Below are 22,781 nucleotides of genomic sequence, written 5' to 3' on the forward strand. Positions count from 1 at the left end.
AATAATGAAAAGGGCTCATGAAAAATGAAGGAATGCAGCCAACTCTTCCACCTACCAATCAGCTCTTCCCAGACAGCAGCCTTGTTCCCACGGTTGCTCAGTTCTCGATCCCAAGTCTGGGGTACCTGCAGTCGCATGCGAGTGCCAGCAAGGGTCGGATCCCAGGGCCCTGGCAATCGACTTCGGGAAAAGGAGGGCAGATCTGGGGGGTACCTAAGAGAAGAGAAAGACTGTGAACTCAAGGACTACAAAAGAAAAATACGGAACAATACAAAAGAACAGTCAACATTACATGGGCCAAGTAACGGGTACAAGTAGTTCTCAACTTACAAGCATTTGTTTAGTCAGAATACAGCTGGAAGGGATCTTGGAGATCATCTATTCCAACCCCTTACTCAAGATAGGTGGTTGTCCAGTCTCTTCTTAAAAGCCCCCAGGGATGGAGCACCCCCAACTTCTGAAGGCAAGCTCTTCCACTGGTAATTATTCTCACTGTTGGGAAGTTTCTCCTTAATTCCAGGCTGCTTCTCTCCTTGATTAGTTTCCATTCATTGTTTCTTGTATGGTGCTTTGGAAAATAGGCTGGCACCCCCCTCTTCTTTGTGGCAGTCCCTCAAATACTAGAGTTCTGCTATTGTGTCAGCCCTAGTCCTTCTTTTCACTAACTAGCCATACCCAGTTCCTGCAACCGTTCTTCACGTCTTTTATTCTCCAGGGCCTTAATCATCTTAGTTGCTCTTCTCTGCACTCTTTCCAGATATCCTCAATATTTCTTTTATAATGTGGTAATCAAAACTGGGTTCAATATTCCAGGTGTGGTTTTACTAATCATGAATTGTGTGGGTTTGAAGAGAATGCACAAATAGAAATGTTCGGTGAAGGAGGTTAGGGTTTTCATGGGTCAGTGTGGAGCCCATTGCTGTGGCCCGCCAGTGGCCAGCAGAGCTGGCAGCAGATTCGGACAGTGAGGAGGTTGGGGAGGAACCTGGGCCAGTCCTGGAGTCTGGGGAAGGCTCTGATGAGGGCTCTGTGTCGGAGGCAGAGAGGGGGCCAAAGCCGTATGCCAGTTATCAGCTGCCTTCAGAGGCAGAGGAACAGCTGGAGCCTTTTCCCAGTGTGCACATGCGCAGAGTTGCCAGACGAAGGGAACAGCTAAAGAAAAGGGGTCGACCTCAGAGTAAGGCCACAGGTGGACGACGAAGGATCCCTCCCAGAGGAAATAAAAGAGGAGCGAAAGGGGAGTGGAGTTTGCAGGGGACAATTAGTTCGCTTCATTGGTTCATGACTTTCTTAGACTCCTTACCAAGTTTTGCAGATACCGGGCCTGGCAGCTCTCCAAGCCAGATAAAGTCTGTGACTGTAAATCCTCCCTTGAAAGACTTTGCTGGATGTGAATGTGAGGAATTCACAGTAAGTTAATAAAAAGGTTTGTTTGTCAGGACAAGGAGTCTGCTTCATGGTTTGGGGAAGCCTAGGTCTGAACACCCATTGACTTTGATTGTCAATAAGTCGCAAAGGTTGACTCCAGGACATTGCAACCGTCATATATATGAACCAGTTGCGAAGTGTCCGAGTTTTGATCACATGACCTCTGGGATTGCTAAAATGATCATAAGTATGAAAAATGCTCTTTTTTTCAAAGCCATTGTAACTTTGAACGGTAACCAAGTGAACGTTTGTAAGTTGAGGGCTACCTGTACACCCCTGGTGAAAGCTCGAAAGACAGACGCCACACCAGGCCTGCAAATGTGGTCCCAGCTGTGCTAGGCCATCTCACCTCCGTTCCAAGAGACTCATGACATGCTGAGCTGGCTCCGAAATATGAAGGCGGTGGATCAAATTCTTCAGAGAGAACAAATCTCTAGGAGCTTTCTCTTTTACTGAATCCAGGATCTCTTGATGCTAGAGAAGCCAAAGGGAAGAGAATCAAGCAAGCGGTGGCTTGGGGGAGCACTCCCATCCACCTTCCCCATGGAGGTTCTCAGTCCTAAAGTTGCTTTTTCAAGAGGCAACTGGACTTCCTTGTTTTTCTTCTTTTTGAAGACATTTCGCTTCTCATCCAAGAAGCTTCTTCAGCTCTGACTGGATGGTGAGGAATGGAAGGATTTACCGTATTTTTTCGGACTATAAGACGCACCAAGATTTTGAAGAGGCAAGTTTAAAAAAAGGTTTTTGCACTCTGCAGGCCTCCCAAACTCTCTGCATGCTTTGTTTTTTGTGAAAAACAGGACATCCAGAGAGTTTGAGAGGCCTGCAAAGTGCTTTTGGGGACGGGGGGGGGGGGGGGATGAGCAAAAAACTCAATTTCACAAAAAAGAAGGCATGCATATGCTTTGGGAAGCTTGTAGAGTGCTTCTGTGGGCCAGTGGTGGGTTCCTGCCGGATCGCACCGGATCGTGCGCTCCCGTTCGGCGATGAACCCGGAAGTACGTTCTTGCCCCGCCCCTGGCGACGAGACTACGCTTGCTGCGCTCCACCAGCTCGGCTGGGACCGGAGACGTTTCTCTGCTCAGAAATGTCTTCAGTGGAGCAGTGGCAGCCTGGCAGGCTGAGCCTGCGTCCCTTTCAGGAGCTCCGCTCCGCTGAGGAAACGTCTCCAGTCCCAGCCGAGCTGGTGGAGCGCAGGCAAGCGTCGTCCCTTCGCCAGGGGCGGGGCAAGAACGTACTTCCGGGTTCATTGCCAAACGGGAGCGCGCGATCCGGTGTGATACGGCAGAAACCCACCACTGCTGTGGGCTGGGGAGGGGGACAAAAATGGGCAAAAAACTGCCCGTTTTCTGCTTTTGTCCTCCTTATCTCCCAGGAGGCCTCCCAAAGCCTATGCACATCCATTTTTGCGAAGGGGGCATGGTTACAGGAGGCCAAAAATGCTGTATTTGGTGTATAAGACGCACCCAGATTTTCAGCCTCTTTTGGGGGGAATAAAAGTGTGTCTTATACTCTAAAAAACACAGTACATTTCTTGCAGACAGCTGGTCATTTGCATTCTTTTAGAGAGAGTCGTTGAGGCCACTTGGAGGCTTATCTGTGGCCTCAGGGTCACCTGAATAGTGGGAATGGGTGCAGAGCATTCTTGGCTGCAGGGTGTTTTCTGCCCTGGATCCCTTCACTGTTGAAGACAGGTGGGGGCTGTTGGGGATGAGTCTGTGTTGTCTGCGTCTCATACTGAAGTGCAAGTGGTTCCTGTAAACTGCATTTTTTTCTGGATTTTTTTCCACACTCTTTTGCCTCACTCAGATTGTAGTGTCCTGGCAAATGACGTAAGGAGTTTCCCCCAAGTCAGCCAGCAACAGCTACAGCAGTAGCAACAGCCAGGTCGCGTCTGATTGGCTAAGACGCGACCTGGCTAAACGCGGGCAATTCTCCGTTCTTTGACTGGCTGTGCTGCCTGACAGCTTTCATATAAATAGCTGTCAGGCAGTCTCAGCCGCTGATTCTCTCCTGTATTTTGACAGCTGCTTGTCTTGTTAATAAACCTTGTTGAATTTACCTCACGGTCTCAGCCTGAGTTCTTGCCGACTCAACACAGGTGACCCTGAGGACACAGATAAACCTCTAGGTGGCCTCAGCGACTCTCTAAAAACAATGCAAACGACCAGCTGTCTGCAAGGAGTATAAATCCCTCCATTCTCCACCATCCAGTCAGAGCTGAGGAAGCTTCTGGGATGAGAAGCAAAACGTCTGCAAAGAAAAACCAGAAAATCCCAGTTGCCTCCTGAAAAAGCACCTTTCGGATTCCCACCCACCTTGAAAACAGACATGGGGGAAGGGGGAGTTAATCTCAATGCATGCTTTGATAGTATCTGATCTTGAATTGTTCAAAAAGAAGAACGAAACCTAGAGGGATGTCTTCTCCATTCTCACACACACAGAAACATCTCAAGAGCACTTGCCGTTTTCTCTAAGGCTTTACATTTTGATGCAAACAGATGGTTCCGGCCTAGTCTGTGCTTTTTCCAGTTGTCCCAAGAGGTAGTTCTTTCAGTCTGTTGAAGAAACACACTTCTGAAGTAAATAATCTTGCCCCTCGCATGCTAGAAGAGACCCTATTAGAGATATATTTGACCTGGAGGCTTAGATAAGCCTTTATTAACACAAGTGAATTCACGATGTACAGAATAACAGAGTTGGAAGGGACCTTGGAGGTCTTTTAGTCTAATCCCCTGCTCAAGCAGGAAACCTTGTCTGCTATTTCAGACAAATGGTTGTCCACTCTCTTCTTAAAAAGCTCACACACAATTTCTGAAGATAAAGCCGCTCCACCAGCTGACTGTTATCACAGGAAATTTCTCCTTAATTCTAGGTTGCTTCCCTCCCTGATTAGTTCCCATCCATTGCTTCTTGTTCTGCCTTCAGGTCTTTTGGAGAATTGGATGAACCTTCCCCCCCCCCCTTCTTCCTTCTTTGTGGCAGCTCCTCAAATATGGGAACCCTGCTATCATGTCACTCCTAGTCCTTCTTTTTGTTAGACTAGACCAGGGGTGTCAAACTCGTAGCCCGCAGGCCAGATGTGTCACCCACTTTCCACACCCACCCCTGGTTTAGTGAAGGGGGGGGGAAAGTCACGATATGTCATGTGATGACAAGTGACGGCACACGTTTGACACCCCTGAACTAGATATACCCAATTCCTGCAACAACCAACTTTAGAGAGCACCAAGGGCCTCTCATTTCAACCCTGAGTTACAAATACTCTCCTTTATTGGTAAAGCCAGGCCTTCACGCGCTTACATAATGTCAGGAGGGTGGGAATCAATCTCATTTCGGGGGGAGTAAGATGTTCCAAGAGCAGGGGCCATGCAGCATGCTTCCAAAGGGGCGAGATGGCTCCTCCAGTAACCTAGACCCATGGCACAAAGGTCTTTATGGCAGAGGTGGTATTCAGCAGGTTCTGACCAGTTCTGGAGAACTAGTAGCAGAAATTTTGAGTAGTTCGGAGAACTGGTAAATACCACCTCTGTCTGGCCGTGCCCCCATCTATTCTCTGCCTCCCGAGTCCCAGCTGATTTGGAGGAAATGGGGATTTTGCAGCATCCTTCCCCTACCACACCCACCAAGCCAAACCCACAAAACTGGCAGTAATTTTTTTTTAAATCCCACCACTGGAGCCACTGCAGAGAAGGCTCTTATCCTGGAACTGGCCAATCAGAATTCCTTGACTGATGAGATCTACAGCACACTTCCTCTACCAGCACAGGTGGGATGGGGCCATCCCATGGAGGGGGGGACAGTGGCTCCTCAGTAACCTAGACCCATGCCACAAAGGGCTTTATGGGTAATAACTAATACCCTGAATTGTAGCCAGTGCTGTTCTTGGAACAATAGTGTAGTATCTATAGGCCCCAAAGACTGTCCATGCCACCGCACACATTAGCAAAGTTAGTACAAGATTTCTCTAGGCATCAAAATTGTTGCGCGCATCCCTTGCCGAATTTTTGAGAGGACCACCGATGGCTTAGAATGCGTGGGGACCTTCCATGACATCCCAGCAATTCAGATGAAAGAAGGAAGGAACCTGCCCACTTACAGCTTTAAAAAGTCTAGCAAACTTCAAAGCCCAGTACTCTACCTTTCTAGGCTTTGGCTTCTGACGTTGCTTGCCCCGGCTCTTGCGTGTGTTGTATTTGGCCAACTGATAGGCATCAAACTGCCGGAACTTATCAACCATCGCAGCACGGAGGCAAGAAGGCATAGGAGCCAGTGTTCCTTCTTCCCCTGCTAGGCTCTGCACAGAGAAGAAAAGTGAAAAAAAGCACCATCTGCCTTTACTTATGTTTTAATTGAAGGAGAAAAGTGTGAGAATACAATAATGTTGTTAAATAGACTAATAACGATACAATGAAAGACTTCAGTTCATATATATGAATTGAATAATTTAGAACGTTTTGTTATAAAATGAAGGGCAAGGATAATAATGAATTTATGAACATTTGATAGAGGAATGGTGATATAATGTATAACTCTAAGTGCATACTATAAAGATATCCTACTGAAAAGAGTGATAGATATACAAACATAAACACTTGGTAAATTCTTTTATACTGTAAAAATAGTTAGAACGAGATAATGACTACATAAAGGTATGTTGTTATTAAGCAGACAATCAAGAATGTAAGAGAATTAGGTTTACTGAAAAGAAAGGAATATTAATCGTAATTGAATATATATGTTGTACAATGAAAGTGAGGTATTTAGTTATATTAGATGGAAAATCCGTGATTGTATATGTAATTGAAAATATGGATGCAAAAACGCTTGTAACCAAACGACATGCTGTATGTAATGGATGAAAAATTCTTAATGTTCTTTTTTATGTTTAAAAATTTAAAAAAATGGGGAGGAAAAAAAGCACCATGTGCCAAATCAGAATAATAGAGTTGGAAGGGACCTTGGAGATCTTCTAGTCCAACCCCATGCTTAGGCAGGAAACCTTGTACCAGTGATGGCTAACCTTTTTTGGATCGCATGCCAAAATCAGGAGGAGCGCAGGGGAGTTGTGCGCAGACGTGCCCACACCCATAATGCTATGCGCGGGACACCCATGCTCATGCACGCACAACCCTCCCTCCCTCCCGCTTTTGCCGTGCTTTTTTTGCCCTCCCCACACTCCAGAGGCTTTCTAGGAGCCTGGGAAGGATGAAAACAGCCTCCCTGGCCCTCCCCAGAGGCTCTCCGGAGGCTTCAAGAGGCTTCCCTGAAGGCTCCGGAGGGCAAAAAACGGCCTCATGGGCAACCTGGAAGTTTGGGAACGGTGACTTCCATTTGCCCGTAGTGCCATTTTTCACCCTCCGGAGCCTTCAGGCGGCTTCAGGGAAGCCTCTGGAGGGCGAAAAACGGCAGAAAAAAAAGGCCGAAGTCAGCTGGCCAGTGCAAGCATATACATTGGAGCTGACAGGGCAACACCTGGAGTGCCCTAACAAATTGGTCCACGTGCCATCTGTGGCAAACGTGCCATAGGTTCGCCATCCAGGCCTTATACCAATTGGTTGTCCAAGTTCTCCTTAAAAACTTCAAAAGCCAAAAGCTTTTGGATGAAAATACATCCTCGATTGGAAAAAAATGATAAAGCATATCATATTGACTTGAAACCTGAGAAGTTTATGTTGGGCATTCTACCAGAAAAATATGACAGGAAGACTATACATCCGGTTTTACATATATTAACTGCAGCTAGAATTGTATTGGCGCGACAATGGAAAAATGATGAAATACTGTCAGATGTGAGTGTAGTTAAGAAAACACTAGAAATGGACAGATTAACGCTCATTATTAAGGATAAAGAAGAAACTGAATATTTCTTGATGTGGGATGTATTTTACCAATGGTTGGACAACAGAAACAGAAGTTAGAAAGGAGGAGAGATATAAAAAAAGAGGGAATGTTAACGTGGAGGGAATTTGATGATGGAGATGTTATGTATTATTGTAATTGTATTGATATACAGATATTATTAGCAGTATTGTGATGAATATTACAACAAATATGTGGATATTTCAAATATTTCATACTGTTCGGTGGAAATGAAAAGTAATATAAAAGAAACAAAACATTAAAAAAAAAAACTTCCAGTGTTGGAGCACTCACAACTTCTGGAAGCAAGTTGTTTCACATAGTTAATTGTTCTACACTGTCAGGAAATTTCTCCTTAGTTCTAGGTTGATTAGTTTCCACCCATTGCTTCTTGTCCTACCCTCAGGTGCCTTGGAGAATAGTTTGACTCCCTCTTCTTTGTGGCAACCCCTGAGATATTGGAAGACTGCTATCATGTCTCCCCTGGTCCTTCTTTCTCTTAAGCTAAACATACCCAGTTCCTGCAATCGTTCTTCATATGTTTTAGTCTCCAGTCCCCTCATCATCTTTGTTGCTCTTCTCTGCACTCTTTCTAGAGTTTTCATCCATTGTTTCTTGTTCTACACTCAGGTGCTTTAGAGAATAGCTTGACTCCCTCTTCTTTGTGGCAACCCCTGAGATATTGGAACACTGCTATCATGCCTCCCTTAGTCCTCCTTTTCATTAAACATACCCAGTTCCTGCAACCTGTTTTAGCCTCCAGTCCCCTAATCATCTTTGTTGCTCTTCTCTGCACTCTTCAATCAAAAAAGTTCTATCTAGGATTAAATCTGGAATTCCCTGTTGCAGAGGCAATGGGAGAATATGGGATATGTTCTCACTTGATAGAGCTTGGCCACTTGCATCCAGTCCGACGGGAGTTGTACTGAATGGCAAAAATAGCGCCGCACATGTGGGCGGCAGGGCGGAAGGTAGGAAGCCAATGCCAGGAGGAAATTAGCCGTACTGCGGATGTTCAGTTCTTGGCGGGCATACAAGGCAACCTGAGCGGAGGGAAAGAGATCATAGAGGTGAGCAAAAATCTAATATTATTAATATTAAGATAATATTAAGATTAGGAATCTTAATACTTAATAACACCAGTTTGTTCATGGTTAAATATTTAGTTTGTGAGCAAAATTTAGGTAGCCCTGCTCAAATTACACTCCGGAGACTTCCTAAATAAACAGCCGCAGGCAAACCCACAATGTGATACAAGGTTAAACCACAACATAATTCTAAAAGTTGGAATGCATCCTTGCTACTTATGTGCAGGAGTTTACAAATTCAAAAGAAGAAAGCGGTACTATGACAGATGCAAAAGCTTGGAGGTCCTTCCAGTCAGAACTTTATAATAATTCTGTTTTGCAGGAAATAAAGAGTTTCCAAATATTCTCTGCAGTCTGCTAAGAGTTTTTATATTCTGGTGTTTGGAATACTTTCCTACTCTTCCTTGCAGGAAGGGACTGTGCGGTGGCTCAGTGGTTAAGACGCTGAGATTGTTGGCTAGAAACCCAGAAAGCCACGGTTCAAGACCCGAATGCCACATGATGGCGTGAGCTTCCATCCTCGCCCTAATACCTGCCAAACTAGCAGTTTTGAAAGCATGCAAATGCAAGTACGTAAATAGGTACCACTTCGGTGGAAAGATAACAGTGCTCCGTGATGTCATGCTGGCCATGTCTTCAGACAGCACTAGCTCAATGACATTGAAACGGAGATGAGCATTGCTCCCTAAAGTCAGCAAGAACTAGCGGAGTAAAAATTTTCTAGTTCAAAAATAAGCTTGCACATGCTGCATGTTTTAAATCATCCATGGTACTTAACTGCAGGGATTAGAAAAGCCAATCTCAGGCTTTTATCTGAAAATCATGATGTTGGAGCGTGGTGGCTCAGGAGGTTAGGCGCTGAGATGACGATCAGTTGGTTTGCTTTTGAGACCCGGTTGCTGCTGTGGGATGGGGTGAGCTCCCGTCATATGCACCACTTCCAGTTCGAAAGTGGGCAGCCGCAAGTAGATAAGTGTGTACCACTTCCATGGGCAATTTAACATGGATGTGAAAGGAGATCCCAACTGGGCATCCTCCGGGGCAACGGTGATGCCACCGATCAATCCCTTCAATTTGGAATCGCATTGGTACTAACTTCCTAGCCCACTGCAGGAATCCTCAAGTCATTCAGAACAAAGGTTGCCCAGTGTTTTCTTGAAAACCTCTCTGTTCACAGTCGACTTGAAGATGTGCTTCGGATCATCTGCCTAACATTTTGAGTCTTATCATAATAGACACTTTAAATTAAAGGTTTTGGTTATTCTATCACACTCACAACAATTTGACCACCCAATAAATTGGGGGAATCAATCATGTACAAAAAAAAAGTGGTGCAACCAGAGCTAAACCTACACCACAATGACAAGAAATCAGATATCCTCTTAAGTTCAGGGATGTCCACGGTACACAGCTGCTCCTAATGCTTTACACATCCCACCCATCCCCAACCCTCAAGCCCATGTTCCACAGCCCCCTTTCCTACCTTGAGGATGAATTCTGGTTCATATTCTGCTAGACTCTTACATGTTTTCATCAGTTTCTGCTGTAACAATCCCGGAGGATTCCCAAAACGTGCCCCTTCCACCAAGGAACAGCACACCATGCTCAAGAGCATTAGCTAAAGAAAAAAAGGTGGGGAGAGGAGGAAAGAAGGATTTAGGAAATTGATGGGAATTTCCTCACCAATTCTAATTTTCTAGTCCATAAGAGACAGTTTAATTACAGTGTTTTTCAGAGTATAAGACCATGATTTTGAAGAGATAAATTTAAAAAAAAAGTTTTTGCGCTCTGCAGGCCTCCCAAATCCTCTCCATGCCTTGTTTTTTGCAAAAAAAAGGAGAGGGGCATGCAGAGGCTTGTAGAGTGCTTCTGGGGGCTGGGGGAGGGCAAAAATGGCCCGTTTTTCCCCTCGTTTTTCCCCTCCCCAGCCCCTAGGAGCACTTTGCAAGCCTCCCAAACCCTCTGCACATTCATTTTTGCAAAGGGGATAGGGTTTCAGGAGGCCAAAAATGCTGTATTCAAGGTATAAGATGCACCCAGATTTTCACCCTCTTTTTTGGGGGAAAAGGTACATCTTATACTCCGAAAAATATGGTAGTATAAACAAAGAGAAAAAATCGACCACAAGAACTTTAAAAAAACAAAAAACATCCCAGATTAGAACCAAAAACTGGAACAAAATAATGCAGAATGCTATTTGTTTAGCGACCGTTCCAAGATACAACGGCACTGAAAAAAGTTACTTGCAACTATTTTCAACATGTACAGCTCTGAATTCTAATCCTGTCTTAGGCACCAAAGCCAGCTGGTTGAGCGTGGGCCAGTCTCCCTGTCTCAGTCCAATCCACCCTTTGACACAGAGTTGTTGTGGGGAAAAATAGGAGGAGGAATGAGCACAGGTTGTCCTCAACTTACAACCATTTGTTTAGTGACTGTTCTAAGTTGAAATGCACTGGGGGGAAAAGTGACTTATGACCAGTTTTTCATACTCTTTTGCAACTTTCTGACAAGCGAAGTCAACGGGGAAGCCAGATTCGTTTAACAACTGTGCTAGTAACTTAACAACTGCAGTGATTCGCTTAACAATGGTGACGAGATCGTAAAGTGGGGCAAAACTCACTTAACAACCATCTCACTTAACAAAAGAAATGTTGGGCTCAATTGTGGCCGTATGTCAAGGACTACCTGAATTTGTAGCTCAGGGTTGAAATGAGGGGTCCTTGGTGCTCTCTGAGCCTGCTTGTTTTCCTGTGGACATTTCATTACCCAAACTAGGTAACATCATCAGTGCTATCCCAAAGGTGTTTTTTCAAGAGGCACTTGGATTTTCTGGATTTTCTTTGAAGACGTTTCGCTTCTCATCCAAGAAGCTTCTTCAGCTCTGACTGGATGGTGGGGAATGGAAGGATTTATACTCCTTGAAGACGGCTGGTCCTTTGCATCCTTTTAGTCGGCCGTTGAGGCCAACTGGAGGTTTATCTGTGTCCTCAGGGTCACCTGAGTGGTGCAAATGGGTGTGGAGCCTTCTTGGAATTGTTGAAAGGACTGTGTTGTAGACTGGAGATAGGTGATGTCATATCCCTTAGCCTCTGTTGAGTCCACATTTTGGACAGAGAGGACAGTTGGTTTGAAAGTGGGGTTAAAGAGGCCATCTATATCAAAACTGAACAGCCCTCCCTCAACCAGTCAGAGCTGAAGAAGACTTCTTGGATGAGAAGAGAAACGCCTTCAAAGAAAAACCAGAAGATCCAGTTGCCTCTTGAAAAAGCACCTTTGGGACAACCATGACCTGGATGACTGAGAATCTCCATAAACATCATCGGTGCTAGTTACCCAGGGTGAAATTCAGCAGGTTCTGACAGGTTCTAGAGAATCGGTAGCGGAAATTTTGAGTAGCTCAGAGAACTGGCAAATGCCATCTCTGGCTGACCCCACAGTGGGGTGGGAATGGAGATTTTGTAGTATCCTTCCCCTGCCACGCCCACCAAGCCACGCCCACAGAACTGGTAGTTTAAAAAAATTGCATTTCGCCTCTGATGTTACCTACCGTATTTTTCGGAGTATAAGACGCACTGGTATATAAGAAGCACTAAGATTTTGAAGAGGCAATTTTTTAAAAAAAGAGTCCTCGCTAAAATGGCCTGTTTTTCATGAAAAGGGCCTGTTTTTTTTTTTAAAAAAAAGCGGGGGGCATGAATAGCCTTTAGGAGGCTTGTAGAATGCTCCTGGAGGGTTGGGAGGGCCAAAACAAGCACAAAAATGGCCTGTTTTTGTCAAAAGGGGCCAGTTTTTTTAATCAAAAAAGGACTTGCATGGCCTTTAGGAGGCTTATAGAGTGCTCCTGGGGGCTGGGGTGGCAAAATGCCTGTTTTTCGCTCATTTCTGCCCTCCCCAGCCCCCAGGAGTTCTCTGAAAGCCTTCTAAAGGCTATGCATGGCCATTTGGGTGGAGGGGGCTGGGTTTCGGGAGGCAAAAATGCTGCATTCAGTGTATAAGACGCACCCAGATCTTCAGCCTCTTTTCTGAGGAAAAAAGGTGTGTCTTATACTCTGAAAAATACCTTAGTTTCGGTAATGAAACATCTGCAAGAATGCAAGCAAGCTCAGAGAGCATCAAGGACTCCTCACTATCTGTATTATTCGTGCTTGCAAAGCTTTTATTTGTTTGTAAATATCCACAAAGGTGGGAAAGATCAGGCCGCACTCCATGCATAGGGACTGCTACTGCTGCAGCTTGTTCCTTACCTTTTGATCTTTGACAGCTTCCCCTTCATCCTCCTCCTGTATCTCAGACCACAGGGTGTCATCTTCCTCCTCTAACTGTGCCGACTCATCCTTGGGCATTGCAAGGACATATTCTGGGATGTCGTTGAACGAGTCCACCTCGTCCTCTTTTTTCTACCGTTTGGAGAGAAGAAAAATACATGTCACCATTAAGCCACCAAGTCCAATCAGCTGGCAAGCGATGGCCGCCCGCTAAATCTGAAAGAAAGCAAGGCTGCAACTCTGAAGTTTAGGATGCCATTTCCTCTATTTGTTTTTCCAGTTCTGCTCCAACAGCCTGTACTGCGTGTTGGGGATACTCACCCAAACTACGTTAACCCAGGTAGCCCTCGACGTATGACCACAATTGAGCCCAGAATATACATTGCTAAGTGAGAAATTGGTTAAGTGAGTTTTGCCCTCATTCTAAGACTTTCCTTGCCACGTTTATTAAGTGAATCACTGCAGTTGTTAAATTAGTAAAAGGTAAATCTGCTTCCCCATTAACTTAGCTTGTCAGAAGGTTGCAAAAGCAGATCACGTGATCCCCCGCCCCCCGGAACACTGCAACCATCATAAATATGAACTAGCTGCCAAGCATCCAAATATAAATCATCTGACCATGGGAATGCTGCAACCAACAGTCATAAGAGTGAAAAATGGTCATAACTCATTTTTTCAATGCTGTTGTAACTTTGAACGGTTGCTAAGTGAACTGTTGTTAAGTCAAGGACCACTTGTAGAGGAATTACCGTATTTTTCAGAGTATAAGATGCACCTTTTTCTCTCAAAAAAGAGGGTGAAAACCTGGGTGCATCTTATAAACTGAATATAGCATTTTTTGCCTCCCAAAATCCCGTCCCCTTTGCAAAAATGGCCGAGCATAGCCTTTAGGAGGCTTCCAGGGTGCTCCTGGGGGCTGGGGAGGGCAGAAATGAGCAAAAAACGGGCCATTTTTTGCTCATTTTTCTCCCCCAGCCCCCAGGAGCACTCTATAAGCCTCCTAAAGACTATGCATGTCCTTTTTTTGACAAAAAACAGGCCCATTTTCACAAAAAATGGACCATTTTGGGGGCGGGTCTGCAGAGTGCAAAAACTTTTTTTTTAATTTGCCTCTTCAAAATCTTGGTGCGTTCTTATACTCCAGTGCGTTTTATACTCCGAAAAATACATTATTTGTCGCTAGGTCGTCGTAAAATGCATGGAAAGGATGTTGAAGCACAAAAGAAGCCATCATGGGAAAGCATCAAAGAAAAAAAAATGTAATTATCAGATAACTTTTATTGTCCCTTTTTTCGGTGAGCGCATTGGCACACATTAAAAAAAATGAAATTCTGATGCCCATTCTCAAAAGAAAATAATGATTTTAGCCATTGTTTATCCACTGCAGGATGTTTCCAACCAATATGCTCCTGAGCTTTCTTTTGCCAACTGGGCCAGCAATAATTGCTTATATTGTCGATCCATCTTGTTTTAGGTTTCTTTTGTGGATGCTTTTGATCAAGTGGGATCCATTCTACGACTGTCTTGGTCTATCTGCCATCAGTTCTTCTTGCTACATGACCAGCCTGTTTTCATTTACACACACACACACACACACACACACACACACACACACACAATCAAACTTGTTACCTCTCAAAACTTTTCTATTATGTATTCAAAATGATCTGTGATTAATATATATATCCAGTAAAGGTATGGCTAGCTGATGAGAGCTAAATAGCTTGAAATAGATCTATACTAGTCTCCCTTTATTTATTTATCAGCACAAATACAACATATATATATATATATATATATATATATATATATATATATATATATATATATATATATATATATATATATATATATATATATATATATATATATATATATATATATATATATATATATATATATATATATATATATATATATATATATATATATATATATATATATATATATATATATATATATATATATATACTTGGCTTAGCTGATACACACACACACACACACACACACAGTGTACAAGAGGTGGTGGTACAGTGGTTAGAATGCAGTACTGTAGGCTAGTTCTGCTGACTGACTGCTGCCAGTAGTTCGGCAGTTCAATTCTGACCGGCTCAATGTTGACTCAGTCTTCCATCCTTTCGAGGTCGGTAAAATGAGGATTGTTATTGGGGGGCGATAGGCTGACCCTGTAAACCACTTAGAGAGGGCTGTAAAGCACTGTGAAGCGGTATATAAGTGTAAGTACTATTACTAAGCACAGACCATTTTGAATAAATAGCGGGAGGTGGAGGGAGAGATTTCTATGAAAGGGGAAATAAAACAAGAATGAATAAGGATCACTAAGTACCCTCTTTAATTACTGCAGAACTAGTGACTGAATTACATAATGCAGCCGATAGTATCTTTTCACTGTTTATTTTCATTGAAAATATTTTGCATGCTAATAAAAAAAAAACTCCAGTTCCCAACTCACAGACTGTAAAGTACAATATGAAATTGTTTGAGAGTTGAGAGTTTGATACTATATGGTATAAAGCTATTATAGAATCAGAGATTGTATTCAGCCAGTTCTCTCTGGTTCGGGAGAACTGGCAGCGGCGGCTGTGGGCGGCTCAAAATGCGCGAGTACTGCACAAAATGCGCGAGTACTGCACAAAATGTGCGAGTACTGCACATGTGCAGAAGGTGGTGTGTATGTGCAGATGAGGTGCATGCGAGCGAAGCGATCACGCATACACGCTCACATTTGGAACCAGTAGGATAGGTAAGTGAATCTCAGCTCTGTACAGAATCTAATTGTTCTGCTTTTGGATACCATGAAATCTCCCATCGGAAGGTAACAAAGAAAACTAGTGATCGAGAGGATATGTAGCATCCCTGATAATACTGCAGAATCCTGGTCAAGCACCACTTACATGCCATGTCCTGGATAGAAGGAAGCAAATGTCTAATAATCTTTTCTGATGTCCTCACCACTCTCTGCACCTTCTGGATTCAAAGCTGATCTAAGCTCCCAAGTAGAGAGATCTGTTGCAGAGATCTGAAGCCAAAGGAAAATAGGCATGCTTGCGAGAAACACCCATCAGGTACAAACTGGCCTAAATCAAAGGTGTCAGTTTCCAGGATGACATAATGCAATTTCCAGGAAACGCCACCTTTAATTAAAGCTGTTCCCGACAGGTGCTCTGCATGCATTTCCGAATCAGATTGCTGCCTAGAGCCATCCTCTCTAAATAATCTCCACACAGCATCTTTCCTAAACCTTGTGCCCTCCAAGTGAATGTGTGGATACTACAATAGTTGCAACCCCATTTGGTCCTCCATTAAGGAGCGCACTGACACTGATCTGGAGCAGGATGATTTTCCTATATGCAGAAAATAAGCAAGGTCAATAAAGTTTGGTACTTGGTTGGGAGACTATGAGGAAGTTCTAGTAGAATACTTGGAGAAATATTTCAGTGTTCTTCAACCTTGACCACTTTTAAGATATGTGGACTTCAACTTCTGGAATTCCACAGCCAGCACTGAAGAATTCTGGGCGTTGAAATCCACACATCTTAAAGTGGACCATAAACACTGCCCTACTATGAAGTAAGTTAAGGAAAGTTTTGAAAAAAATCTGGAAAAAGGTTTGGAATCCATACATCTAAGCAAAAAAAAAAATTGCATTGATGTTTAGAAATAAATATTGAATGTATCCATGAAGTCATCAGGAATCATACTCAACATGAAGGACACTTGATATGGTACTTATTTTCTATAGATGAGGCTGAAGCAGTCCTTGACTTATAATCATTCTTTTAGTGACCATTTGAAGATACAATAGCTAAAAAGAGACTTTCAGTTTTTCACACTTATGACCGCTGATCATACAATCAAATCAGACACTTGGCAACTGGCATGTATTTACGATGGTTGCAGTGTCCCAGGGCCATGTGATCATTTTTTTGCAACCTTCTGATTAGCAAAGTTGGAATCTGGGAATTTTTAACAATCCTGCTGCTATTTTCACAACAGCAGCAATTTAATTAACAACTGTGTCAAGCAAGGTTGTAAAATGGGCCCAGGCTCATTTAACAACTGTCTCTAACTTAGCAATATAAATATTGAGCTCAGTTGTGGTCATAGCAGAGATGATATTCAGCTGGTTCTGACCAGTTCTGAGGAACTGGTAGTGGAAATTTTGAGTAGTTCGGAGAACCAGCAAGTACCACCTCTGACTGCCCCCCCCCCCATCTATTTGCTGCCTCCCAAGTCCCAGCTGATGGGAGGGAATGGGGATTTTGCAGTAACCTTACCCCAAGAGTGGGGAGGAAATGGGGATTTTGTAGGATCCTCCCCCCAGGAGTGGAGAGGAGATGGGGATTTTGCAGTGTTGTTCACCTTCCATGCCCGCCAAGCCACACCCACCAAACCACACAACGCACACCAAACCGGTAGTAATTTTTTTTTGAATCCCACTACTGGATCATAGGTCAAGGATTATCTATATTTCTTTCTGAATTTCAGTTTTACCCTTACCTGAGTTTTACTCTTACCTGCTGCCCCTCCAGTTCCTGGTAAGATTGAGAGGTCTCCTCCTCTCGCGACAATTCAGCGGCACAGAGTTTTGGCCAAGGAGGGAGTGAGGACCCTTTCAAAAGCTGCGCGGAATCCAGAGGGAGGTTTGCTGGAACAACCGGGAGCAACAAGCGAGCTCTGGATTGTTCCAGCCATGGCAAAGTAAGGCTGGAAGATGTTGGCTGTGTCAGGAAGGGGTTTTCCAACCGCAGCAAATTTGGCTGAGAGAAGGTACAGTAGGAAAGCAATTTCTTAGGCCCGGTTTGCAGAAACTGAGATAGCTGGAAAAAAAAAACAATAAAAGCGACATTTAAGACCATGGTGTCAAACAGACATCTCCCCTCCAACTCCCAAGTACAGATAGTCCTCGTCTTACAACAGTGCATTTAGTTACCGTGACAACGGTGCTGAAAAAAATGTCTTATGACCATTTCACACTTACAACTATTGATCATGTGATCAAAATTCAGATGTCTTGCAACCGACTCATGTTTATGACAGATGCCATGTCTCGTGGTCACTCTTTCACAATTGTCTGACCAACATCAACAGGAAGCCAGATTCACGTAACAACCATGTGACTAACTTAACAACTGCAGTGATTCATTTAACTGTGGCAGGAAAGCTTATCCAACGGGGTAAAATTCACTTAGCGACAGAAATTTTGAACTCACTTCTGGCCGTAAGTTGAGGACTACCTGTATTCTTCAATCCACTATTTGCACCACTGAATTGTCTTCACTCAGCCGGGGCTTCCTTACCATTAACTTGCTTTGTTCCTGATTCTGATTTCTTCCCAATGTCTCTCTAGTCCCTGGGACATTTTCGCTCTTTGTAGATCCCTCTGGGCCTTTCCACAAGCTCTCCACATGTGCCAAACCCACATCCTCCTGCTGGGACACAAGCAGACACATCTTTTTTTTTTTAAATAGTTTTTAGTAAACATTTTTACCTTTAAAAACAGAAAAAAATGCGAAAAAACAAGACACACATAACAATATAAAAAATAGTTATACAGCCTTCTGTATCGGCATACATGTTTAGCCTTTGTAGTTCTCCATTCTCCGTTGCCTTCCTATCCGTGTTAACCTCTGTGATAATGTAATAACAGTTGTACTAACAATTATAATAATATTAATTGTTCGTATCACCATTGTATTTACATTGTGGTCAATTTGATAATAATTAGTAACTTTGGTTAATTTTTATTCAGTACTAGTTTAAAACAAAACAAAAACAAAGAGTTCTATTTCCTGTTTTGGCTTCTGTTTTCTGGCCACTTATAAATTCTATTCCATATTTTATAGAAATCAGATTCTTCTCTTTCTTTTAACTCCATGGTCATTTTGCCCATCTCTGCACATTCGAGAACCCGAGCAGACACATCTAAATAAGCAGAACAGCAGTAACTGAATTATCAAGCGTCACCACTGCTCCTTTCTTCTTCCCAATAGTCTGAAAATTACCGTAGATAATTTGGCAGAAAGGCTGGGTCTGAAAAATGTCACATTGAATTTGACTTCTAGGGACATCTTAATTTTCTTTTAAAATCTTATTATTTTATTGATAAATATTTTGAATAGACTGCATTGTCAGGATATATCATGTACAGAAGCAGGGTAGAGAAAAATTACACACACACACACACACACACACACACACACACACACACACACACACCGTGTTTCCCCGAAAATAAGACAGGGTCTTATTTTCTTTTGACCCCCCCCCCGAAATAAGCACTTGGCCTTATTTCCAGGGAGGTCTTATTATTTTTGAGGTGCAGGAGGCGGCGAGTGTGGTCTCCTCATGGCTGCTGCTGTGTTGCAATATTTTCAGAGAGGGCTTATTTTGGGGGAGGTCTTATTTTAGCACATGCGCTCAAAAGTCCGATTGGGCTTATTATCCGAGGTCTTATTTTCAGGGAAACAAGGTATACGCACACACACACACACACACACGCACACACACACCACCACCAACAACAAAAATAATAATAATAAAAAGCGTTTTAGCTAAATTTCAGCTTATTTATGCTCCTATACGTATACAGCTATACTTGTTGACTGTATTGGTGTATTTATAATTATGAATCATCTATATATTTAATCCACACATAGCAATGATCTTTCTTTATCTAATTCCTACCTATTGTCTCTAACCACTCAAAAATTTTTATTTTATATCAAGTAATATTCTGTGTCCTCTTTATCTTTTATTTTTAAAGTCCATTTCGGCACAATCAAACATTTTTCCGAATTATATCCTCCTCTGATGTGGTGGTCTTGTTTTTCCAATATTTTGCAAATATTATCCTTGCGGCTGTGAGTATTCCTGTAATGATCTCGTCCACGTGACAGAAGCAAGTCTCCTGCTGGCACTTTCGCCTTCCTGGTGTAGTTTATGTCTTCTGAGATCTCCTTGTGGTATCCTATCCTATTTAGATTTAACTCTCTCTTTTTTTCAAAAACAGAGGGCAGACAGAGCCTTCTGGTTGCCAGGGTACCAGCTTCAGACCCTGACCATTTTTGATTCTCATAATTGTGTGTGGTCGGGGGAAAGCCACAACATATAAATCGACTAGCCAGGAATCCAGATTAAGCCAACATTAATTAGGAATATTTTCATAGGGTCTTAGCTGAACCTTATCATGCTGAGTGGCCAGCCTGGAGCATTTGAGTTCAAGAAAGCTGAGGCAAACCAACTGTCCTGGGGTGAATCATTGACTGGCCCTGGATGACAGATGATTTCAGGACACCTACCCACAATCCTGAAGGACGGACAGGATTCAAAAGTCTAAACCGAGATTCCTCTAGTTTTTGGAGAATATCAGGAACAGGAGTATTCGCATGGACAGAAGGCTTCTCCATACAATGAAGGGCAGTGGGATCCATTGTCTCTGAGGAAAAAGTCAACAGGGTTTCAATCTCTGCAGAAGGAAAAATAAAAGCAGCAAAATACATGCCAAAACAAAAATCCATTTCTGAATGGCTTGTTTTCAAGATGGGGGTGCAAATTTAGCAGGCAAGCTTACATATAAAACTGTCTTTTTAAATTATTAATTTATAATATAAAAATGCAAAATGAAATAGTAGGAAAGACAGGGGAAGGAAAAGGAAAGGAAAAACTGTACGAAAAAGGGGGGAAAGAAATACCTCCTTTAGTGCAGTAGAATAAGACTAAATAAGACTAAACATATGAAGAACGGTTGCAGGAACTGGGTATGTCTAGCTTAAGAGAAAGAAGGACTAGGGGAGACATGATAGCAGTGTTCCAATATCTCAGGGGTTGCCACAAAGAAGAGGGAGTCAAACTATTCTCCAAGGCACCTGAGGGTAGAACAAGAAGCAATGGGTGGAAACTAATCAAGGAGAGAAGCAATTTAGAACTGAGGAGAAATTTCCTGACAGTGAGAACAATTAATCAGTGGAACAGTTTGCCTCCAGAAGTTGTGAATGCCCCAACACTGGAAGTCTTTAAGAAGATGTTGGATAGCTATTTGTCTGAAACGGTATAGGGTTTCCTGCCTAGGTAGGGGGTTGGACTAGAAGACCTCCAAGGTCCCTTCCAACTCTACCATTGTATTGTATTGTATTGTATTGTATTGTATTGTATTGTATTGTATTGTATTGTATTGTATTGTATTGTATTGTATTGTATTGTATTGTAAGATAATAGCATCAAACCTCAAGTTTTTACTTTTACATAATAGTATAAACTAGCCATTTCTATGACCTGCCTAACTGGTAAAACCCAAAATCAAAGTTTCATTTTTTTCCTCCACCTTGAACACAAAGTCCAGAAATAGGTTCCAAGTAGAAAGAAAAGTGAAAGAATCAGAATCTAGCTGGAAAGGACCTTAGAGGTCTTCTAGTCTTGCCCCCTGCTCAAGCAGAAGATCCTATACCATTTCAGACAAATGGTTGTCCAATCTCTTCTTAAAAACCTCCAGTAATGAAGCAACCACAATATCTGAAGGCAAGCTGTTCTACTGCTTAATTGTCCTCCCTATTAGGAGGATTCTTCCTAATAAATAATTCCAGGTTGTTTCTCTCCTTGATTAGTTTCCATCCATTGTTTCTTGCCCTTCCCTGAAGTGCGTTGTAAAATAAGTCAATCCCCTCTTCTTTATGGCAGCCTCTCAAATACTGGAATACTGCTATCATATACCCCCTTACCGTTCTTTTCTAGCCAAACCCAAATCCTGCAACCCTTCTTTATACGTTTTAGTCTTTAGGTCTTTAATCGTCTTAGTTGCTCTTCTTTATACTTTTTCCAAAGTTTAAACATCTTTTTTGTAATGTAGTGACCAAAACTGGATGTAGTATTTCGGATGTGGTTTACTAAGGCTTCATAAAGTGGTACTAATACTTTATGTGATTTTGATTCTATGCCTCTGTTTATACAACCAAGGATTGTATTAGCTTTTTTGGCTGCTGCTGCACACTGCTGGCTCACATTTAAGAGACCGTCCACTAGGACTCCAAGATTCCTCACACAGTTGCTGTTTTTGAGCCAGGTTTCACCTAATCTGTAGTTGTACCTTTGGTTTTTCAGGCCCAGGTGTAAAATCTTGCTTTTCTCCACATTAAATTTCATTTTGTGGGATAGGGCCCATTGTTGATTAAACAACAAAATTTTAAAGATCATTTGACAGTGTAGTATTTCAAAATGCACCTTTAAATTTAAAACTCTTGCATCTTTACCAAGAATGAGCAAGACCAAATGTGATCCTGCTGCAAAAGGAAGAAGAAATTATTTCAGTTTATTTTTAAGCCAACACCCCAGAGCTTGAATGATCCCTTATGACACCTCCTCAGCCATTTTACAATGTGTTCTGGGACTTCAATTCCCAGAATTCCCCACCCACACCTTAAAAGTTACCCAAGTTAAGAAACATTGTTCTAGCATGTAGAGGACATAGAGTTCCTGCTCTTAGCCAGAGGCAAAAAGGAGGAAGGGCACTTTATAACACCAACTGCAGCAAAAAAGTTGGCATCAGAACGGGTGAAATTAAATATTTTGGCCTTTATTTTGCATTTTTAATCTTTGGATTGGGGTTATGAGGCAACATGGAAGACCAAGAAAAGACAGAATAACAGAGTTGGAAGGGACCTTGCAGTTCTTTTAGCCCAATCCCCTGCTCAGGCAGGAAACCCTATATAACATTTCAGACAAATGTGTTGTCCGACCTCTTCTCAAAAACCTCCAGTGGTTCCACAACTTCTGGAGGCAAGTGGTTCCACTGATTAATTGTTCTAAATGTCAAGAAAGAAATGTATTCTTAGTTCTAGGTTGGTTTTCTCCTTGATTAATTTCCACCCATTGCTTCTTGTCATATCTTCAGGTATTTTGGCGAATAAAGATGTTGATATGACACTGATATGCCCAAAGGCACAATTAAGGCATATGGCTGGAAACTATGTCAAAACAATACATAGATTTGAAGACTGAGATATTCCTTTTGGACATGTGACCAGAAAACTATAATAAATAATACATATTACGTAAATTCTACATATTTTAACAGCAGCCAGGATTTATACGCACAATAAAATGAAGAAACCCTTACTGATGA

The 22,781-nt window shown here is 42.6% G+C and overlaps 1 protein-coding gene across 2 annotated transcripts in view; it reads right to left on the minus strand.

Annotated features, from left to right (window-relative positions):
• The window catches only part of TEP1 (telomerase associated protein 1), a 125,155-nt gene that overhangs the window by 96,754 nt on the left and 5,620 nt on the right, over positions 1–22,781 (minus strand). The window contains exons 3-12 of one of the 2 annotated variants that reach the window (XM_081932388.1): positions 19,966–20,102; positions 17,965–18,093; positions 17,182–17,484; positions 12,623–12,775; positions 9,862–9,996; positions 8,172–8,333; positions 5,570–5,725; positions 3,894–3,986; positions 1,778–1,902; positions 56–213 (exon numbers count right to left, since the gene is read on the minus strand). In XM_081932388.1, coding sequence (XP_081788514.1) covers positions 56–213; positions 1,778–1,902; positions 3,894–3,986; positions 5,570–5,725; positions 8,172–8,333; positions 9,862–9,996; positions 12,623–12,775; positions 17,182–17,484; positions 17,965–18,093; positions 19,966–20,097 — 1,546 coding nt within the window. In that variant the 5' untranslated portion in view covers positions 20,098–20,102. Of the gene's footprint in view, positions 1–55; positions 214–1,777; positions 1,903–3,893; positions 3,987–5,569; positions 5,726–8,171; positions 8,334–9,861; positions 9,997–12,622; positions 12,776–17,181; positions 17,485–17,964; positions 18,097–19,965; positions 20,103–22,781 lie in introns of both variants that reach the window. The other variant, XM_081932387.1, reaches the window with a different exon arrangement.

Source organism: Natrix helvetica (genome assembly GCF_964273705.1).
Source record: "Natrix helvetica genome assembly, chromosome: Z".
Taxonomy (NCBI): Eukaryota; Metazoa; Chordata; class Lepidosauria; order Squamata; family Natricidae; genus Natrix; species Natrix helvetica.